This window comes from Lasiodiplodia theobromae (genome assembly GCF_012971845.1).
Source record: "Lasiodiplodia theobromae strain AM2As chromosome Unknown scaffold_14, whole genome shotgun sequence".
Taxonomy (NCBI): domain Eukaryota; kingdom Fungi; phylum Ascomycota; class Dothideomycetes; order Botryosphaeriales; family Botryosphaeriaceae; genus Lasiodiplodia; species Lasiodiplodia theobromae.
In genome coordinates, this window is record NW_023336344.1 from 414,288 (window position 1) to 436,742 (window position 22,455).

The 22,455-nt window shown below is 50.0% G+C and overlaps 4 protein-coding genes across 4 annotated transcripts; 2 read left to right on the forward strand and 2 right to left on the reverse strand.

Moving 5' to 3' along the window:
• Nucleotides 1-260: 260 nt before the first annotated feature.
• LTHEOB_5184 (uncharacterized protein) lies at nucleotides 261-3,697 on the reverse strand (the record flags this gene model as incomplete). Its single annotated transcript, XM_035514301.1, has 7 exons — nucleotides 261-857; nucleotides 954-1,416; nucleotides 1,467-1,681; nucleotides 1,734-1,763; nucleotides 1,818-2,296; nucleotides 2,352-2,357; nucleotides 2,416-3,697. 7 exons carry the CDS (start codon nucleotides 3,695-3,697, stop codon nucleotides 261-263), a joined length of 3,072 nt encoding a protein of 1,023 aa, XP_035374052.1.
• Nucleotides 3,698-4,836: 1,139 nt separating this feature from the next.
• LTHEOB_5185 (uncharacterized protein) lies at nucleotides 4,837-6,015 on the forward strand (the record flags this gene model as incomplete). Its single annotated transcript, XM_035514302.1, has 3 exons — nucleotides 4,837-4,964; nucleotides 5,047-5,535; nucleotides 5,652-6,015. 3 exons carry the CDS (start codon nucleotides 4,837-4,839, stop codon nucleotides 6,013-6,015), a joined length of 981 nt encoding a protein of 326 aa, XP_035374053.1.
• A 3,216-nt stretch (nucleotides 6,016-9,231) lies between these two features.
• LTHEOB_5186 (uncharacterized protein) lies at nucleotides 9,232-10,130 on the forward strand (the record flags this gene model as incomplete). The annotated part of the gene is made up of 3 exons (XM_035514303.1): nucleotides 9,232-9,602; nucleotides 9,657-10,008; nucleotides 10,080-10,130. The coding sequence occupies 3 exons, from the start codon at nucleotides 9,232-9,234 to the stop codon at nucleotides 10,128-10,130; spliced, it is 774 nt and encodes a 257-aa protein (XP_035374054.1).
• A 3,278-nt stretch (nucleotides 10,131-13,408) lies between these two features.
• Nucleotides 13,409-14,797, reverse strand: LTHEOB_5187 (Fungal trichothecene efflux pump; the record flags this gene model as incomplete). Its single annotated transcript, XM_035514304.1, has 3 exons — nucleotides 13,409-13,502; nucleotides 13,733-14,588; nucleotides 14,782-14,797. 3 exons carry the CDS (start codon nucleotides 14,795-14,797, stop codon nucleotides 13,409-13,411), a joined length of 966 nt encoding a protein of 321 aa, XP_035374055.1.
• Nucleotides 14,798-22,455: the final 7,658 nt, after the last annotated feature.

Genomic DNA, 22,455 nt, shown 5'->3' on the forward strand with positions numbered 1-22,455 from the left:
GTATGCTGTTATTACAGATAGGACATGTAGATAGCTTGGTCATCGGTAGAGGATAAGAGCTCGCCCCTGGACGACTATCCCTCTCGCTCACCACCAGCAATGCACACGTATTTTCACGATCATCACCAGCCGCAAATTTTCTTTTCAAGTCGTCTTCATGGTCAGGCACTATGGTAAGACTCAGAATTGCTTAGGACTATTCATTCTAAATCGTTGTTAGATATTGCATACATCAGGATATCCCACCAAGATTCCATTTCTCATTTCGGCTTTGCCAACATCGGAAAAGAATTATCCACCATTTCGTGAAAGTCGCGGTTCTCAGGTTTCTTCCCCTTCTCGCAAAGATTCTCAAGTACAACATACTTCAGCTCCTCTCGACCTTCAAGCATCTCTTGGAAAATGTTAGTGACGAGGTCACATCGCTTATTACACTTCTTCCCGTTGTTTTTGGAGATCCGGCTACATGCAATGATGAGCGAAGCCGTTCCGGCGGCGATGGCAGTGGCCACAGAGCTGCCGCTGATAGACTCGGGCGACTTGAGAAAAGGGACCTGCCCGACATGCACGTTATGGCCGATGAAGCGATAGTCGTAGCCCTCCTTCTGGCTACGGTCCAGTAAGTTGCCATATCGATCGCATGCCGCGATGCTGAAGACGTGTCTGTTGTTGCGAATACGCTTCTGGTTGGCAGCGTTATCTTTGATCACGAGGCCTTCGTCTGCGGTGCTTGATAGGATAGCAATGTCCTTCTCTGAAGCTTCTAGTATGGCTTCGCTCATTTCCTGCGTGTTCGTGTACGCTACGAGACTTAGACATATAACGTCGACGTCTCTGGAAATGGCCCAGCGGATAGCCTGCGACAATAAATGTTACTTCATCACTTTCCATATTACGTAGGTTAAGGTTGTCACCTGCTTGAGGAAAATAAAAAGAAAAAAAGGGGAGCGTACCTCAGCCACGGTATTTGCTGAAATTCCCGAGTTTCGTGTTTCGGTTACTTTGACGACGTGAAGCTTGCAGCATGGGTCAATCGAGCAGATGAGCCGTGCCATCTGTGTTCCGTGCGGCTCGGAAGCGTGCCACCACACCTGCTCTTCGTCGTCGCCTGTATTTACAAATGATTTGCCATCTACGACGCGGGATGCCAGATCGTTAGCGGACGAATGAGACTTGATGATGGCTTCCGTTTCATCCCCGCCGACTTCTTCAATCATCGACTCTTTGCCCTGTGTAGTCTCCCTCTTCCTTTCGGCTGTCTGCGCTTGTATCTTTGTCTTGGCTTTTCCGCTTACAAGGACGACGCCGCTGTCGATTAGCGCCACTTTGGTCCTGGTATAGCTTGTTCTGTTCCTCGTGGCGGCATGATACTTCCCAATGAAGCTAGCCAGCTTTGGTCCAACGACATCATTGGTTCTGTCTCGGTCAGAAGAAGTTTGTGACATGGAGAGCTCTGGATCACCTACATCTCTGATAAGTTCCGATAAGTTCTTTGTTTCCTGTCCGTGACCCAGTGATACTCCGCCACTGGAACCTTCCGACACTCTTTCTCGTTTACTAGCTCTTTTTCGAGATCCCTGCAGTCTTTCGTCCAACGCTCACCCTGCTGTCTGTTGATGGCATCTAGCCTTTCCTGAAGCTCGGCCTTGACTTCTTTGACACGACGCTTGCTGAGAACATCCTATGCACATGAATAATTAAGAACGAATAAAGATGAGTTTAGACAAACTTACGACTACGACAAATACATGTAGCTTTTTCAACTGTATGTTGTTAGTTTAATTAGCAACCCTTAAATCCAATAGTGGAGAGCGTACATTTTTGAAGTTTGGCAGTTCTCGATACCACTGCTCATGGACAGATGGATTCCCGCTGCTGTAAAGGCAAAGCTCCTGTAAGTCGTCCTTATCTGTCAAGTTTCCTAAGTAGAGATCAAGCTTCCGCCACTTGAGTACGCGCACTGCTGAGCCGACTACACAATCGCGAACATCGGTATCTGAATGCGGGCCAAAAAGGCGGTCGGGTACTGACAGCTCCAGGATCTGCGTTACTCCACGCCTCCGTAGCCAGTCGACTACGATTTTTATCTCGTTATGGTCCGCCTTCAGACTTGCGACTACGTCCTCGTGTCTGGGCATTTCGTTGTGTAGGTCTGGGAAGTTTGCATACTTGAGGATACTCTCGAACTTGAATACCTTGCCCATTGTGTCATCTTGGTCTTGTAGCCACTGGACATACTCAATGAACCTTTGCTCTTCGGTATCGATGTTTGACAGGTGGAGACAAATAGTGTCGGCTAATTTCTGAGTTAGAAGCTCGTGTGATCAACCTGGAAATACAGCCTTGCTTACCATCCACTATTGATTATTTTGTCAGCCAGTTAAACGACCTACTATAGCGTCATAAGGGCATTACCTCCAGAGTCCCGAAGCATCCTTCGAATCTCCCGAATTCCCATTTCCTCAGTGTTGCTACGAATCATGGCATGCAGCAGCACGTTACGAATCTTTTTGTATGCATCACCGGAACGGCCAGCCTTCTTCACCTCTCCCAGGACGTATATCGGATACCGCGGCGTGTCCGTAGAACCGATATCGATCTCGACCTGGTCTGGAAAATCTTTGATAATCTGCTCCACAATGTCGGCCTTACAACTCTCCACCGCCGTATGGAGGAGATCCTGCTGGCCTTGCGGCATCTTCCTCAAGAACTTTTCGCGGTCTTCTTGATCAAATTTCTCCCACATGTCTTTGTTGCCCTGCTGCATCACAAACTTGGCGTTTTCGTACGTGGCAAACCTCTCTTTTCCCGCCGAACCCGTCTCTTGGAGAAGGTGGTGGACCACTTTGAGAGAAGATGTCTTGACTGCTTCTTGCCAAATATCTTTTGCCTGATCTTTAGTCGTGTTCATGTGTCTCAATATCAGCTCAAATGCATTGAGCGCTGCGTCCTGGTTTTTCTGTTTTCCATTGGGCCCCGCTCCCTTCATGGTAGCCATGATGCTCCCCATGTCGGCAAGTTGTGGAAAGTCTTGCAAAAGCAGCTCCAGAACACCATAAGATAGCACTTCGGCGGCGAGATGGAACGCAGTTTTGGATGAGCCACTGCGGTGGCCGGAGATATACACTCTTCGTGCCTTTTCCTTCCGTTCCGCCTCATCCGGATAATCCTTTTCCATGGACGTCAGCAATTCAGCAACCATGACGTTGACAATTGCAGGAAATCCAGACTCGGCAGCATTCTCAAAAGGCGTTGTTTTCTCCTTGTTCATACCCGTGAAGGCCATCGTCGGATCGACCAGACACAACGCCTGCACGGTAATGTATGCTGACTGAGATTTCACCTCCTCGTCTCCAGTGTGTTCGTAGTCATCAATTGCCGCGAAGAATATGTCAACTCTTCTCAGATCCATCCCGTCCTCCCGGAAGGCAAGTATTTCCCATAGGTCAAGAACGACACTGGGGTATCTGTCCCCGCTGATTCCTTTGGGTAAGGCGCGGTTCGAGTGTTGAGGTACAGCTTTGGAAGCCTTCTTTTGGTACTTTTGGATAGCGTTGTCGATCTTGCTGTAGACTTTCTGTCCTTGCTTGCTTGGTTTGAGAGTCCCGAATTCGTTTTTGTGCAGAGCCGACAAGTTCTGGTTCTTCTCGCCGAACAAGTCCAGTAACGCATTGCGTGGTGCTCTTCCCTCAGTCATTTCGACGTGGAAATGCTGGTCGGATAATAGGTTGGATTTGGGTGTGGAAAGGTGTATTCTGGAAGGGCGCCGGGTGAAATTCAATGAGCTGGAATGGAAGGTGTGGTTGCAGCTTTCTCTCTGGTCGGCGCAATCTGAAGACACGTCCTGCGGAAACTTTATAAACACCTCGGATAAAGAAAATCTTTTTGGGAAATACCGAACTTCAAAATGAAGGGAAGAGACATACCGTCGGCCTTGCCGTATGGTCGAGCTGGGCGAGGAAATCCGGTAGGTGAACCAACAGCCTTCTCGGGGAATCTCTTGGCGTTTCTTCCTTTCTTTTCGTATTTTCGATGATGGTCGTGTAATTAACGAGGCAAATCGAAAGGCTGAAGCCGCAGGCGACACATCGTTGCATCTGTACAGTAGCTGAAGCGCAGTCAACATGAGTCGTGAGTTCTTTTTTCAACAGCTAGTTATTCCCGCTCGTAAAGCGTTGATTCACCGCCGTGTGAAACACTACTATCTTGAGCTTTGTCTCAGTCCCCCCGAAGCCAAGGAGAAAAGCAAAGAGGGCAGAGGGCTTCCGCTTTCGGCCGCTAGCGTGTGCTTAGTTTTTCGAGTACCGGAACCCCATCGACTGCCGAAGATAGTCAAAATCGCCCGATACGACTAGTTGCACTACATAATGGGCACACAACATCATTATTGATGGCTTGCATGATCCTCGATCTCGCATTTCAATGTAAGCGGTGACTGGATTCCCTGCTCTGTATCCGATGGCTGGGTAATACGATAATCGTGCATGCCATCGATCGACGGGGAAAGGCGACATTGGTACCGGTGCAACATTCAGCTAGTTCAATATCAGGTGTTCGACATGATTCTGATACGTATTGGCGAGATCATCGGGAGCCAGGTTCCGCTAAAGAAAAGACGGGGCTGAACTTGCCCCACAATGCTAGGAGTAATCGGGTGGTTTACCCGAGTTATAATTATATCACCACAGCAGCTCATGTAAGGCCATACTGACCGAGAAAATCATGCATATACTTGCTGTGTAGGCCTGCTACTTTTTGTTATCCCAGACCACCGTCAGTACCACGATCTACTTCCAACCTTATTGCGGTGGACCAACAAGTGTGCTCAACACTACCATGTGCTCTACCAATGATTCACAGATGACCATGGTGGAGGAAGAGGAGAAACCATTGTACGAAGAGATTGATCCAGACTTCGAAGATGAGAATGGCGCCCTGAAAACGGACAACCCCAAGAATAATCGGTAAGAAGACTTGATAGCACCTAAGTTTCATTTCCAATTTTCGTCGTAACGGACAAGGCCATCACTAACATGACGATTGTAGGTGGCAGAGGAACTTCGTCCATGTCGAGGACAAGATGTCCAAGTTCCGCAAGACAGTGCAAACGGTGCTGGTGGTTCACGGGTGGAAAACACCAGAGAGGACGGAGCCAATGTCACTTATCATTCTGTCTGTAAAGCTCGACTGCCAGAAAAGGAACTTCCGCTTTCAGTCAGCGCGCATGTGGCTCTCCTTTGGCGAAGACTGCGGCGCAACCCCGCCTGATGGGGAAGCCGCGCCTGAAGTCCTCGCGTACGCGCCGTTCGTGGCATCGCAGAACTGGAACCTGTCCGATGAGAACATTGAGAATACTACTGCCACAGGAGCTACATTGGGGGCTGATCAGTACGTCCATGCTAACTTGGAGCTCAAGAAGGAGGTCAAGCGGACATCCACACGCACCTACTTCGATCGCGGATCGGCCGACTTTATGGTGGAGGAGGATCGAAGCCATGGCGTTGTTTGGTACCTCGAACAGAATGAATTGCAGAAGTAAGTCGCATTTGAGCTTTATTGTATTCGTGGATTCTCAATAATGACGGCACATACAATATCTTCCATGGAGGCCACAATTTTAACTGATGTCGACATTCATTAACTGAATGCAGGTACGGTGTCAGGCCCGAATTCCATCTAGCTGTTCTGGTCAAGCGACAGCACGATAAAGATGGCAAACCTATCCCCTTTAGCGGCATGTTCGATATGCGCGTCGAAGCGGGCTTTATCCACGACTTCGAGGACGCGCGGCGCCGCTTCTTCAGAGGCGGGAAGCCCGAAGACGAGGCCGTCTACTACGATCCTAACATGGAAGTTCAGACAGGCGGACGGAACAATGCTGGTGAGAAGCTTAAGTCCAGGGTGAAGGAGGACAATCTTGGCGAGCTAATCGGAGGTCCGGACGGAAACTGGCTGAGCGCACTGATAGACCCAACGGGGGATTTATCCGAATTGGTGCCCATGAAGCCGACGTAGGCTTGAGTTGTCCTTGGGCTCGCTCTGACTCTATAAGGCTACGATAGAGATAATACCTCTGGTGCAATGAGTTTCATTTTCATATGGGGAAATGACTTCACGATCTTTACAGCTGCCAAACATAACATTAGTATTTTACGACGTATATTGCGTTTACAAATGAGTTTTATGTACATATATCTATTCTTGCAGGTGAAAATGATTTCCATGAAGGGCTGTGTGGCAAGCGATTAATATATTTGCTTCCATGCGACCCGACTAGGCTACAGTAACTTCGGATAGAACAGAAGCGTCTGGTGATGACAGGACTTTGACGGAGATTTACAGAGAGGCACCGCGTTGAACTGCGAGCATTGGGGCCCTTATGACTCCTCAAGATAGGAAATCATCCGGTACAATTGACTACGCAGTTCGCCTGAGCGATCCGGAGGCTGAATTGCGAGGATTCTCCTCGACTACTCCACCTTCGAACTCGAATATTGTACCGGCTCGGCCATCCCGCCCTACGCCATCCCCAGCATAGGTGGTAGGATGGAGATGTTCTCTTCGAAGACATCGCGAGTGGCCGGACTTCACAAGAGCTTGGGTATGTAGCAATTTCAAAGCATAAGGAAGTTCTGCGGCGGCTGATCAACATCAGTTATCGCAGCCTCAGCGAATTTCAAATTATTCCCGTCTGGTGCCATCTAAAGGAACAATGCAAACACCGATCGATGACCAAAGAAAGCTCGTCTCAAAATGTTTTCTGGACCTTGGTCTGACACTCTTTTGCTGTTTAAAGATTGGTGTCCTCGTTCGGGCACCCATCCGCGCCGAGGTACTTTGAGTGGAATGGCTGAGCTTTCAGTGTTTCACCAAAGGCCAGGCCAAGAAGCGTGATCCTCAAAGCGAGGAAGCCGCTTTGCAAGCCTTAGGTGCATTTTTTCATTGTGCAAAGTCCTGCTGGGCGCCTTTAATGCTGGCGCAAAATCACTGAAACACTTAAGGCTGCGTGGCAAGCGGTTGCTGGTATGTAAGACTCGTTGTGGCGGAAGAAGATGCTGCCTTTGTTGCAGAATTCATCATTGAGTTCCCTCGAGCAGAGAAGCGACAATCAACCATTGATTTGTTACGGGGAGTATAACTTGTTTGGCTGGCGGTATTGATTGATGCGAATCTGGCAGAGTATGATTGTCGTAGGTGAGTGGTTGGGAATGTGCCATAAGGGTTCTGCTCTGGGCATTTGTCGGTCCTATTAAATACCCGCAACACCCCGGCTGAAGGCTGCCGGTGATTACGGAATAAAGGCTGCGAATTAGCGATGTCAGTGGATTCCGTCCACGCAGTGGATACTTCTGAATGCCCTGAGCCCTAATTGTGCGGCTTCTTCTGAGATTTAAACGTTGTAAAAGCGAGGTTCCAGTCCCGTTATCTAGCAGAGCTTGTGTAGACATGAAATTTCTTGTTCTGAAAGCGAGTGCTACAACTAAATTGGTAGCTATGTTCGTGGTTCTTTCCTCAGTTCTCGTCGCGGCGGGAAGGTTTTGGATATACGTATGCTACCATCTTCGGTAAAAAACGTATCCAACATTTCTAATTGCTGTAGCACAACATCCTCCCCAAAAGAAGAAGATAAAGATAGAATGATAGAATCTGGGCGCTCAGCGGGGGTCCGGCGTAGCAAGCGACTAGCGGACAAGAGAAAATCACGCGAGCCGAGATATTGCATCTGTAGAGATGATGCCCGCGGCGATATGATTGGTTGTGACAATGATAACGTAAGTCCCCAATAATTGTATAGTGTTCACGCTAACCTACGACATACAGTGCGAGATAGAGTGGTTTCACATCGGATGCGTTGGTTTGACTCTCAGCGAACTACCGAGACGCCACGAGACGTGGTACTGTCCTCCATGTAGAGACATCCTTCGCGTTGACGCAGATGAAAACCCAGTGGAAAACGGTAATTTCGTTAAAATAACCTCAAAAATACCAATTTGAACAGCTTTTGGTGTAAATCTACCATCAAACCCAATGCCCGGGGCTCTTGGCTGTTGCCTGCGAGCCGGCCCCGCCTAAGCTAAGCGATAGGACCAATTGAACGGATCGGCCCACTTGGAACTGCACTGTGCAACTCTTTAGAACTGTTTTTTGTCGCAATTGATGACGTGGCAATGGTATCAGAACGAATATCCTCTGCTAGTGATTAGGCTACTGCACACATGATGAATGCAACCTTTTTTATGGTAATGATCTACATCCGTATCAGCCGTTGCCTTGCCACAATACCTATAAATCGGCCCTCTCCTCGCAATCGCAAAAATGTCGCTAAGGTGCCCATTTTACGATCTTGTCCTACATTTTCCCGTGCAAAAATATGGGCGATCCCATAAGCGTCATCACCGGTACTATCAGACTGGTTGAAACGGCGTGGGAGATTGGAAAACAGAGCCACAGCTACTTCTCCAAAGCCAAAGGCGCAAACCATTCTCGCAAACGTTTCCAGGAGGAGATCCTTTCATTGACAAATGTTCTCGTACAAGCTGAAACAAGATTCAGAGATGCAGAGCCTCGTGGCTTGGTACCGTATCGCCAAGGCAGCCTTTCTGCAGATGTTATTTCCAACTGCCATAAGCAGTTGATCAGCATCAATCATGAGATGCAAAAACACTCCTCGGAAACTGCCTGGCCGTTACATGAAGAAGAAATGCAGAAGCATATCGACGCTCTTCAGCACATCAACAACATCTTTTCCTCGTTTCTCGCGGCAAACGTCCTAAAGACGACCACAACTACACATAGTCACGTCGAGGAAATGATTCAAGAGAAGGAACGAGAAAAGCTTATATTTTGGTTGGATATTTCAGAGTGCACCCACCGATCTCTGCCGTCTCCACATCCTGGAACTGGACAGTGGCTTTTAGACTGCGACACCTATCGAACATGGCGAGACGGAGCGCCATCATTACTTTGGTGTTATGGGGCACCCGGTATTGGAAAGTCGTCACTTGCGTACTGCGTCCTACTATTTTGCTGGATTTTCTGGATGCTTACGATTGCAGTGCTACCATCATTCAAGACCTCTCAGTACCGCGTCACGCAGGAAAGACTTGCGTTACTCACTTCATCTGTGACTTCTCTGCCCGAGCACAGCAAGGCACCGACACCATTCTGAAAACTCTTCTGCTCCAAGTAGCAGAACAAGAAGATCTCTCCGTCCTGCAAGCTCTAAACCAAATGCGAATCAGCATAAGCCGCGTCCCTGATTCGAGGGATTTGGCGAGGGCGTTTATTCTGGCATGTTCAACGAGCACGGCCGACATGTTCCTAGTTTTGGATGGGCCCGACGAGCTGGAAAATTCGGAAGAAGTCATATCGCTTCTTCAATCGTGCGTTGAGGCAGGCTGCAAGGTTTGCGTGATGAGTCGAGACACTCCGGACATCCGAGATTCTCTTTCCGGTGCTAAGCACATGGAGGTCAGGGCGAGCCGAGAGGACATGGTCACATATGCCAAAGCACGGTTCCAAGAAAGCGATTTCTGCAATGTTTTTGAAGCTCGCAAGCACGATGGAATTATTGAGGAAGTCGTTGGGAAGGCAAACGGAATGTGAGTCAACTCAGCTCTACATCAAGGAGGGAGAAGATCTCTGACTGGATGTAGATTCCTACTGGCAAAGCTCTTTCTGGATCGACTTCTTGACCTGGACACCATTAAACAGATCCGAAAGGCGTTATCATTGCTTCCTACCGAAGTCATGGGTGCGTTTCAGCATAGTGTCGCTAGGATCGAGGCGCAGCCAGCCGGCCAGAGAGAGCTTGCGTATCGGTTGATTGGCTGGATTACACACTCGCACAGACGGCTCAAGGCGGACGAGATCATCCATGCCTTTGCCCTCGAGGAGGGTGTAGATGAGATTGACGAAGAGAACCGTCCTCCTCTACCCAGATTATTGAAGGTCTGCGTCGGCTTGGTTAATCATGATGCTGAAGACGGAACCATCGGCATGATTCACGTCACCGCATATGAGTTCTTCCGGGATCATCTTAGTCACCGAAGCATATCTGTACAACTCGATATGGCTAGGACGTCATTGCTGTATCTCAGCACTCGAGAGATGAGGTCCGGGCCATGTAGGACTCTTGAGGAGATGGAACTGCGGATTAAGAATTTGCCTTTTCTTCCATATGCGGCCCGCTGCTGGAGAAGACACATTGTGGATTCAGATACTGAGCGGCATTTGGGGAGCTTGATTATGGGCATCTTGGGCAATGAGAAGCTCCGGAGCAGCGTCTTTCAAGTGTTTCAGTTCCGCCATCAGCGCAAAGGCCAGCGTCGTGGTCCTTCACGTGGAACATTGGAGGCGACACCTCTATATTCTCAGGCACTACACCTTGCAGCCTACTGGGACCTTTCACAAATTACCGGCGATCTACTTTCTCGTGGCGATGATCCATCTCCCGCTGATTCCTACGGCTGGACTCCACTTCATTGGGCTTCTTCGAAGAGCAACCGATCCGTAGCTGGGATGTTGATTTCTGGCGGCGCGAGCGTGAACCTAAAGGACTCTCAAGGCTGGTCTCCTCTCTTTTGGGCAGCGGTCAACGGGGATGTCGGATTGATGCGAGAGCTGCTCGAGAATGGCGCCTCCTATCTGGTCCGCGATGCCAACGGGTGGACAGCTCTGATGCACGCAGTCTCGAGAAGACAACGTAGCGTGGTCGAATTGTTACTTGAGCACCGCAAAGGACACCAATCAGAAGTGAAAGACCTTCCACCAGTCTTGGTTGGATCCTTGAGCTTTGAGCAAGCACAAGAGCGCGCCGTGGACAGCCCGACTACAATCGAGATAGCCGCAGGAGTTGATGACGCCAGTATCTTGAGCCTCCTTATTGAGTCGCATTTCAACGAGAAGCGTTTTCAGAACCTGTGGTCACCATATAAGCGCTCACGTTGGTCGCCGCGCAACATTTTGAGGCCTTGGTGTCATTGGGGAGTTTTCCATGAGGATAGGGACTGCATCACATGGCATGTAGTGAATAATCGCCCTTTCGATGAATGGAGGTCCCAGCTGCTCCACGCTGCCATCAGAGACGAGAAGCCGTTGATTGTAAAGGCTCTTCTTGAGCTTGGCACGGATCCAAATAGGGCGCTTGAGCCGCTATCTCAAACACCCCTCCATACAGCGGCATTCAGACGGGATCCCCAGTATGCCGAATTACTGCTGCAACACGGCGCCGATCCATCGCAGAAAAACGTTGCAGGGGCCACGCCACTTCATCTCGCCGCCATGAATGGCTCTCCTGCCACAGTGAAGAAGCTGTTGGAGTGGAAGTCGGATCCCAACACACCGACACGCAGGTGTCTGGATGGATCCCATGGACATTGTTATGGTTGTTTCACGCCATTAATGCTGGCCTGTGGTCTGCATGAGTACCGCCATGATGAAGGTGTTTTTGAAGCAGCCATCCAAATCACTGATCTGCTTTTGTCTTATGGTGCTAATGTATGCGCCAAAGACTTTTACGGTAGGACCTGTTTGCATCATGCCATCAGGTCTGGCGTACCAGAGATTGTCAAGAAGTTTCTCACTGCGGGTGCAGATGTGTCAGGAAAAGGGGGTACAATGGGTATGAGCGCTTTGCACTATGCTGCTGCCTGCTGGCCTAACCTCGAGATTATCAAAATGATTATCGATGCCGGCGCAGACGGATCGGTAATGGATGACTTGGGGAGGAATGCCTTCCACCACCTGGCCTGCGGAAGGTTTTACTATCCAGGGGATAACCGTGCAACGGGTGAAACCATCAAAGAAGTCGTTGAGGTGTTGGTGGCTCACTGTGGGCTCAGTGCCATGAATGCAGAATGGACTGTACGCAATGACTCGTTTGCGGAGGCGAGATCGTATTGCAGGCCCCGAAAGGAGGTTGTCAATTGCTTTTTCACGCCAGCAGCGTTGGCATTAGCGAGCCAGAAATGGGCCGTTTTCGAGGCTCTCAAGAACAGAGGGGCCATTTTCCACACAAATTTCACGCTTCAATCTCCGCTCAAGGGCGCAATCTACCAGCTTCAGCCAAGCGCTATGCGCTTTTTGATCGACCGTGGAATCAGGCTCTCTCCGGATTTTGGTAATCGTCAACCCACTTTGTCTGGGGTCTTCGGCTCTTCATGTTTCTCCCGACCGTCAAGGGACTCTATATCGCATGAGCCCACCCGATACCCTCAGAAATTAGCCCTGATCATCCAGCTTTTGCCTTCTACAGGACTCAACATCAACGACGTCAAGCTTCGTTATTACCTGCCATGGCTTCCGGAAGCTTTGAATTCGAACTGCGAAAAAATCACCCAGTCCTTTCTTGATGCCGGAGCAGACCCGTTTATCACAGACGGCTCATCCAGCATGAACAATTTATTGATCGGGGACGAGGGCGGATATGATGCGTTCCTTCAAGCCACGATCGCAGGAAACTGGAAAACCCTTCATTGTTTCCTCAACTACGCCAGGATACACCCCAGAGAAGGTCACTGGACAGGATTTCTTCAAACCCAAATGCCAGCAGAGAAGCAACCAGACCCTGTTCAGGTATTTGATGCGTTAAGCCGTGCTGGCTTACTCGAGAAGCGCTATGGCAAGATCAACCCTCAGACTCTTCTGTCCAAGTTTGCCGAAAAGGGAAAGAAAGAGGAGGTGCTACAGCTTCTTGCTCTTAGTGTCAACACTGAGGCAGTCGATGCTGGCGGCTGGACTCCACTGCACATAGCAGCATTCAAAGGCCATGATGAGGTTGTTGAGCTTCTTATTCAATCTGGTGTAGATGTGCATGCAATGACCAAAAGCTGGTCCCGCCGTTATCAGTCACCAAAGGGTCTCCATGAGCATTCGAATCAGTCGGGCCCTTGGACTGGGCAGGCTATTCATCTCGCCGCAATAAACGGACATGCCTCAATTGTCAGCAAGCTACTGGCCTATAATGCAGATGCCAACGCAAGAACTGGGGGAATATCTGGAGATTCCCCCGCAACCGGTAGAACGGCACTGCAAATCGCTCTTGACACGTGTATCAAACACGTATGTCGTCATGAAGAATGGGTTTCACGTCGTGACGGACAGCTTCGCATAGCCCAGATGCTTGTTGAGCATGGAGCGGATGTGTGGCGCGCCGCTGACTGCCTCTCTCTGGACGATGTCCTACGTTTCGAGAAGTGCCCGGAAGTGTGGGAGAAGCTACGTCAGGGGATATCTGATGAAGGAAAAAAGATCTCGTGGTAGCTTGGATAGTCACGAAGCTTTGCATTTCCTATACTAAATCTATTCATTTTATACCAAAGCTCACAGGAGCAGGCAGCTTCCCATTCCCAGAACTATCGCTACTCCAGCAAACAAAAGTCCCACGTCATCTCTTTTCCACAGAGGCTCAACGGCCCCTGTTTGTGGTGCCGCTGTAGAATTTGAAGCCGTAATGGATGCTGTGTTTGAAGAAGTTGGGGTGGTGATGCTTGAAGTAGCTGCTGGAGTGGGTGTCAGAGTAGGCGTCGAAGTGGGGCGCGGAGGGGGTATGTTGTCATCGCAGCGGAAGTCTCCGCTGACCAGAGGTCTTATATTCTCGTAGTTGCTGCAGTTGAACCCCTCCACCAAGCTGTGTATGGTGAAAGATCCGCCGACACTCTTTAGGGCAGGAAACTCGAAACTGCGAAAGAATTTAGCCCAAATCACGGCATATGGTCCTGAGATATCATACCTCGAGAGGTTGTTTCCTCGAATCAGAACGTCCCCAGAGATTGTTTCGAGGCTTGGAAAGAACAAAGTCCGCAGAGTGGGATTGTCTTCAAGCAGCACAGCACCATCTACCTTTTGTAGTGCTGGTAGAGAGATCTCTTCCATACGCGGGTTGCCACTGACGTTGAACAAACCCTTGACCTCCATAAGTATGGGCAAGTCAAGTCTTGCCGCGCTCGCTGGGTGGATGTTTAGTCCATTACCACGGAGCGTGATGCTTCCTGCCCATTCCAAAGCTGGGAAGTAGGTGTGGTCAAGGACAGAGTTGTATCCAATGATGAGGGAGTTGGTAACCGATGTCAGCTCTGGAAGACTAATAGTGCCCATTTGCGGGTTCGTCTCGATGCGGATATCATCGGCCGTCTTTAGGCTCCTGAATGAAGAGTATGAAGCATCCCAGTCTTGATCAGCAGTGAGGGTAGTTATGAAAGTCTCCTCAATCACAAAACTCGAGATCGTCGTGATGTTGATGCGCCAACCCATGCCACCGCTGTACCATAGCTGAGACCATTCAAGGTTTTCTAGCTCCTCGAGACGCCGGACGTCAAGGAAAGCTCCAATATCAGGGTTCTTGAGTGACAGTGTCTCCAGTTTTCGGAGGTTGCGGAAGGATACATCCTTCAGTTGAGGGCTGTCATGGGCCACGAATGATCCGGTAATCTCTTCGATATCGTATATGCCGAAGGCGCCCCAGGCCACATCAGTCGCCAGTGCGATGCTGCCCGTGAATGTTTTACAGCCCAAGCCCTCCCATGGGGTGTCCTGCGTTCTTGTTCCTGGATACCCGCTAAGTGTCGCCGTTCCACCAGTGCCGCATTCTAAAACAAAATAATTAGCATGCAAACTTCTTTGCAAAAAAAAAAAAAAAAAAAAAGAAAGCCAAGCGGAAATAAGGGAATACATCAACATATTAGAAATTCAAAGAGAGACTTGCCTGCAGACACCAGTCCCAACAGCAGGACACCGAGAAGCACTGACTTCGCCATGATCATTTCTTCGACATATGCCTACCTTTACGAAAATACATTTGGGGTGTACGCTTATACTTATTCCAAGCGTGGTGCGATATGGTGGCGTCACAAACAATATTTGCATCCTTCTCATGCAGTCAGCTGGAATACGAGCATTGACCTTGAGATAATCCCGGATTTAGATTGTTTATCGCGCGATCGTACTCTAGCCAAGAGAATCTGGCCCCCAAATCTAGGATTAAAGTGGAACAATGTGTGCTTGGCAGCGCCAGCAAGATGCACATTCGCTTATAGCCGTTTCCCGACCGGGAGGCGTTAAGATTTTAGAACTCGAGTAGTAAATCAAGCTGAGCACAAGCAGGAAAACTTCCAGTAGGTACTAAGAAAACAACGAACAGGTCTATAAAAGACTGGTAGACAGCAAGAATACAATCATCATTAGAAGTCGTTATTTCCGGCATAGTATTGCCGAGGACACAGTTACTGTAGGGGTGGTCATTCTGCCGGCAGTGCCGCGGCAGTGCCGGCAGAACCGATTTTGGCACTGCCAAAAACCACCCCCAACAGTTAGTGCGAGAACTTGAATCGTACGAGGAAAACTAGGCGCCAGCTTCTTTTGCTGCCTATTTTCAAACGAGCTCAGGTACCTTCCCAACAACAACCTCCCGGCTACTCAGCAAAACCCATATTTATCGCTTTCAAACATGCCTGATCCTATCCTGGATGGCCCTTATTCTGACCAAAGGAGCTGTCGCCTGCTTAAACTCCCCCTTGAGCTGCGCTTGCAGATATGGCAATATGTTTGCCATCGTGGCCAGTACTTCGGCCTGCCCATGGCCATGGAAGGGAGAAGATTGCAAAACGGTCTGATCCTGGTACGGAAACGTAAGCATCTTCTGTTAATGATTCCTCGTCCGACAATTAAAAGCTAACCACATGCAACTTCTAAGGTAACGGGCTTCCTCCAGTTCACTGGTATATGCTTAGGAGACACCTCTTCTACTGCGATGGAAATATCCTGGCGTTAAGAAGCATGCCCGAAAATGGCGTTGCATCCCTACTCTCTGTAGCGCAAACGTGTCGGACACTGTAAGAACAGAACCATTAAGCTCAATTTCTTCCTCACATTGGCAAAGTAGCAACTCACCAAGATAAAACAGGTATCGAGAAACCATCCCCTTATTATACGGTAACGATCACGTCTTCGCCTTTTCGCACAGATTGGGCCTCCTTACCTTCCTCTCCGTCACGCCCACCTCGCAACTCCAGTACATCCGTCACATCGTTGCGCGGTTGCAAGTTGAGCGCGGCAGCCGCTGGCGGGCCAGGCAGTACGTAAATCGCGAGTGGACCGCTGTGGCCGAGAAATTGCTCAGCCTTCCGCGATTGAGGACTCTGGAATTCCATGCGGATACTTTTTACTTGCGCGACTTACTCGCGGGCCAGAGGGACGAGCTGCAGGTAGAGTCCTTGGTTGAAATGTTGCGGCCGTTTTCGCGGAGGACAGGTGGGGATCGGTTCGTAGTGGACAGCGCGTGGACGTTCAGAGTGGATGCAGACGAACCCCATCCGATCGGATATCCTACGGCGCTGGTCGACGCACTGAAGGAGGAAGAGATTCCTTTTCAGGTGATGTACGAGTACTGCGAGGAAATGAAGGACTTTAAGATCGGAGGATGCTCGATTGGGCATATTCTAGATCTGCCCATGGAACCCAAAAAGTTATTAGGTTTATGAATGTAGGGTACGGGATACGGCGCTTACCCAGGGTGATTGTTTAAGCCAAGCGACTGCGTGTTGACTGGCTGTTGTCTTAATGCTTTCTGTTCAGTTGTTTCTCCACGTACGACCATAGGTCGCAGAATGCAGGGCTTCCCGTCCGCTCAGCCGTACTTAAGCTGCGAACCGGCCGATTAGTACTCAAGTGGGTGACCATTGGGGAATCCCGGCTGTTGTACGTTTTGCATTTTTGTTCCATGTCGGTCCGACCTTTTTTGGTGCATGCGTGGGCCGGAAAGAAGCCGACGGCTGGTGAACCCACTGAGGTCGTGAAAATGGTGGCATGTGCGGTGTACGTCGTGTGGGTGCCGGACACGCTGGGGCGGCGGAGGAGTCTTCTGTGGACGGCGGCTGTGTAGGTAAGTTTTTCTGTTCCTTGATCTGGGGGAGTGGTGCGGGGAAATTCCTTTCATCGAGGGGGTCGAAGGAAAACCTGATCGCTGGATAGGGTCTCGCGCTCTTGTCGTCGCCAAAGAGCATATTCGCCACGCTGGGTAAAGAGCGGATACGGGACGTACTTTTTCTACGGCGCGTGCTGTTTCAACATGGTGGGGTACGCGTACTTCTTCATGCCCGAGACGAAAGGTGAATAGGCTCGGTTCGAATTTCTGAGATGTGGATGGTATAAACGATGCGTTCATGTGCTGAAGTTTGCTTTTTTTCCGGCACAGGGTTGTCGCTGGAGCTCATGGACGATCTCTTCGAGCAGAACTCCACGCCACGGAAATTCGTGCCGGAACGGAGGAGTATAGGTCAGGTTGCAAGCGGTGATGAGCAAGACGGGAAGGATTTGAGGGACAAAGGAGCCGTGGAACATTTAGAAACAGTCTGAATTATGTTCAAGACACCGCAAAAGTCGAGAGACTGATATACTATTCGGTTTTTGCTTCTTCACGACGATATCCCTTCTAAATTTAGCAGCAGACTAAGATGAAATAAAGACCAGACCAAATTAGAAGTTTGGAACCGTACCCGGGTATACTGAAACTCATACTCTCATGCCACCTCTAGTGCCTCCTTTCCTACCTCCTCTTGTGCCTCCTCTGATAAAAAGTCTTCGAGAAGCTCCACAAGGTCAGCGTGTCCATTGGAAATGGCGTAGTCCAATGGAGTCCCCCCTTTCCTTGCTCTAGATTTCGGCTCAGAACCATGGCTTAAGAGGACTCTTGCGGGCTCCAGGTACCCGTTTTTCGCTGCCAGGTGAAGAGGCGTTTCGCCTTCATTGTTGCGTGCATCAACTTTTGCTCCGAGTTCGATAAGATAGGAGACTGTAGGTTCGGAGTTGGCCTCAGCTGCATGATGAAGTGGGGAATTTCCCTGTGTGCTTCTACAACTCCCTCCCGTAAAAACGGCTCCGCGCTTGTATAGGAGCTTGACAGTGTCCAGACTGCCATTATGAGCGGCTCTCGTTAGAGCTGTTTGTTCATTGTAGCCTTTAAGGTTTATTGAAGCCCCGTGGTCAAGCAATATCTCTACTACCCTGGTATGGCCATTTTGAGAGGCTAAATGAAGGGCAGCATAGCCAGTGTCGAGTTTTGCGTCAACAATCGCACCTGCTGAAAGGAGTAGTTCGACAGATGCTGCGTGACCCCTGGACGCAGCAAAATGTAGTGGTCTTTGATGACGGATTGTTGCTTCCGCATGGACATCGGCGCCATGTTTAATGAGCATGTCTATCACTGCAGAGTGCCCGTTCCGGGCACTGTCGTGAAGTGGCGTCCATCCTTCGTTGTCCCTGCTATTTACCTCTGCGCCTGCAGAAAGAAGCATTTTGACCACGTCAAGTTTTCCAGTCTCTGCTGATTTGGACAGTGGCGTATACCCCTTGGCTGTTTTGAGGCTCACGCCGGCTCCAGCACTGATGAGCTTCTCGACGCATGATGCATCGCGTGAGGCTGCCTGGTAGAGTGGAGTCATCAGGCCAGATTTCTCAGAAGTTCTCACGTTGAGGCCTGCTCCTGCATTAATGAGAAGCTCGATGGCATCAGAACGGGATCGCCTAGCCGCTTCGTGCAAAGCCGTATATCCGAAAGAATCTTGTAGATCCAGGTCCGGTCCCCTTCGAAGGAGGAACGATAAAACTGTCACATCCCCTTTATTGGCAGCCTTCATAATGGCAGTCTCCCCGGAATGGTCCGCAGTGTTGATGTTAACTCCCTTATCAAGAGCATCCTGAATGCTCTGAAGATCCCCCTTGTGCAAAGCTCCGAAGAAGGATGCCTTCAAAAAATTTAGGGATGGCGTGGCTTTTCTTCCAATAGGGGCTTTCACTAGGCTTGGAATGCTCAATCCGGAGATCTTTGTGGGCTCAACTTTAGAGGCTGACTCTGAAGAAGTGTGCGTCCGGGTAAGGGGACCCTGTGGAGCTTTCGTCGTTGTCTCATTCGATGCAGGTCCGTCATGGGTGCCCTCGACCGGTACCGGGGTTGCAGTGCTGGGCTTACTAATGATCGAATCTTCAAGGGAGATTGGAAGATCCTCATCGGCTGTGTGCAGGCCACCAAGAGGGACCTTTTGCATGTCTCCGGGACCCTGTGGTTCAATCTCTCTCTTGAATTGGTCCCCTCTCTCCAGGCTCATTGATGGCTGAGACGCATTGCAACAGTCACCTGTGAAGCCAGGCAAGCTCTCAGTCATCTCCAGTAGGAACGTAGCCGTCGGACGATGGCGTGGAACACTCTGGAGCATGGACTCGATCCAATCGAAAGCTTCCTCCTCTGAGGGCAGTCCCTCGCGGGCAAGACATTTACCCAGGAATGTTTCAAGCCCATCTTTGTTGAGAGCGTAAATTTGACTCTTTGTTCCATACTCTTCAAGGAATTTTTTCAGCTCCGAAACCGATGAACCCCTCAAAACCAAAAGAATCTCGGCAAAAACGCACCCAAGAGACCACATATCAGCTGCAGAATTGCGCGGTGCGTCTGTAAGCATTTCTGGGGCGCTGTACACCCTCGTCATAGCCGGAAATGTGTCTTGAGTCGTACTCTTGCCGGAATCTGCCCAGTCAAAGGCTATCCCAAAGTCTGTGTACAAAACGGTCTTTCCTTTCACCAGTATGTTCATGGGTTTAATGTCTTTGTGTCGAACCAGTCGCCGATGCATATACTCAAGGCCATTGGCCAAACAACCGAAGAATGATCGCAGAGTTGACAGCGCTTGTAGAGTTGGGTCCGCTGCGGTTGCGTCTAGAAATTCCTTCAGGTTGGAATCGGCGACAGGGCAGACTATAAAGGCGGCGTAGACGGGATCGGTGTAGCTTCCGACAAGCTTTACAACATGCTGATGCTGGAGGCGCTTCATGGCCAAGACCTCCTTTTCAAATATCTCCATTTTTCTGTGCATGCTCCTCCTGTCTGACCGCCTGATACGCTTGCGCGCATATACGGAGCCGGTAAGTGTGCTCTTCACTCGATCTACCACCCCGAATGTGCCCTCTCCCAGGATGCCTTGCGCTTCGAACGGAACGATGTCTTCGGAGCCGAAGTACTGGTGCTTGCCCTCTACACCAATTTCCAGGTCGACCGACTTCGTCAGCACGACACGTTGTCTATCCAGAAATGCTGATCGCACAGACTTATCAAGGGCGGCGGGTATGGTCTGGTTTCGAAATGGAAACCACAAGTCTGTGATTCCATTTTCAGTGAAGTATCCAAGCTTCTCCAAGTGTCCTATGGACCGCAGAACGATGTAGACTCTCGGGCTAGTTGAAGATGGTTCCAGAATTCTCAGCAGGCTCGAAATTTCGCAGATGGTGTGGTCCGAAAACTTTTCGTCGGGATTGGTGTTGCTTGCAAAGAGCGCGTCCAGCCGAGTTTCTGCTTCGGAGCGGGGCATGTCTCGATCAAGGACCTCGTAGTCATGACATGGCTGAGGCTTGCTGTCTGAATGATGTTCGAGCCCTCCTGCGATGGCAGCCATCTCGCGACAGGAGCTCTCGATGCGCGGCGCATCAGAAAGGAGATGAAGAAAATGACAACTTTGTGAAACTAGGCAGCTTCCAGCTATGAAGTGTTTTTGCTTACCTAACTCTTGGCGGGTGACGAGGCTGTCAAATGAGCATTGCGCGCAGGGTGGATCCCGTCCCGGTTGTTGACCCGGTGACGGGTCGTCACCGGCTTACTGATCGTCCCGTCCCGTTCCGTTCCGTCACTTGTCGTCCCGTCTTGTTATAAAGGCGTTCGTCACCGCTTGGTGACAATACGCTAAGCCTAATATAGTAGTATATCTTAGTGTTAAGCTTATAGAGGGGTGCTATAGGCCCGACTGAGCCAACGGAGCTGAACGTATTGGACTTGAAGCATTAGCGATTGCGCGCGAGACATATGTAGAATCATAAAAGCGAAGACCGGAAGTCCCTTTCGTAAAACCGTTCTATAGAACTAGGGACTTAGTATTAACTAGTAAACGTATTTCTAATAAAAGAAACAGCTACCTGGGCTAATGAGAAAAAGATGCATACGATGGGAGTCGAACAAGCATATTTTCACTACTTCTTTCTGTGGATAATAACACTGAATACGCCAATATTAACTCCGGCGTTTGCAGACCCGCCGTGTACCCTAGTGGCGGTTGAGAATGGGAAGGTCACAGTTTCGGTTTTGGAGGGAGGTGGTGGTGGTGATGGCGGCGGGGGACGACGGTGGTGAGGAAGGAGGAGAAGAAGAAAGGCTGGGGTATTGGGTTGCTATCATGTTGGACGTGTTACCGGGCTTCTGCGGTATGACGTGAAGGGGAAGAAGGAAAGCTTCATGATTTCACCCCAACGCCTTCTTCTTCTTCTTCTTCCCCAGGGAGAGTCCCTTGGTTTCCACGGAATCGGCAGCCTAACCTCCCAGCCTTCAACCGGCCTCCTCGCATGCACATCACTCGAAAACTTCAAGCTCTCCCCACCACCACCCCCACCATCCCCCCTCGCGACGCCCAACCTCACCGGAAACAACCACGCCTCCCAATCCCCACTACTAGGCCGACACAGCGCACTAATCCCCTTACTCCCCGTCAACACGCGCACCAACGCCCTCGGCGCACCACCATCATACCTCCTAAACCCATTCCCCACCAACCCCCCCAACACCACGCCCCCCCCCGGCGTAAACCCCACCCTCGACGCATTCGCCCCGCGCAACCTCCTCCCCTCCTCCCCTCCGCCCCGGCGCCATACCCAGCCGTCCGCACGACAAACACGTTCGCCGACTCCAGCCAGCCAATGCAGCAGCACGAACGCGGCGTGGGGTCGAGGTTCATTTGTAAGCATCGCCGATTTCATCTTCAAGCAAGTCAACTGGATGATTGAAGCCGACTACCGAGAATATTACTGTCTTCGTCTTCTACATCAAAATTTTACATAAAAGCTACGTACAGACTACTCATACACTCTCTATTGAAGTGCTTTGTAACTCAGGGGGCCATGGAAATCTCGAGGTAGCGTCAACAGCATATTGTTCTCTTCTGGCCAGCCTTGGGCGATGATGTACAAAATAATTAGCAGATCTGGTAAACTCGGTAAAGAGAGAGGGATTTAATAGTCGAAGCGGAAACTGCGAAAGAGAGGCGGCGTCATCGGTATGAAAGGAACAAGCTTGAAGATGTCTCGAAGTCTTTCACTATCTAGAGCAAGCGTTCGGATATCGGCAGTTGATGGAATGAAGGAGAAGGTGGTGGCGACCTTGGCGATTTATAAAGTCACAATTCCTAGAAGATGGGGCGATTTTATTCCATTCTTTGGAAAGAAAATCATTTTACATATCGCGGATACTGAGACTGGCCTTCCTTTATTTGGAGGTAAAATTGAATGGTCTGTTAAGACTTTATTCAATGGGAAATAGGCGGATCTCTCTGTAAAAGTGAGATTCGACTCCTAGCATTAAAGTTAGAAACCCAATTGCAACGAGCAAGTTCTACGTTACTTAGTACTAAGAATGAGGCAACCTTTTGC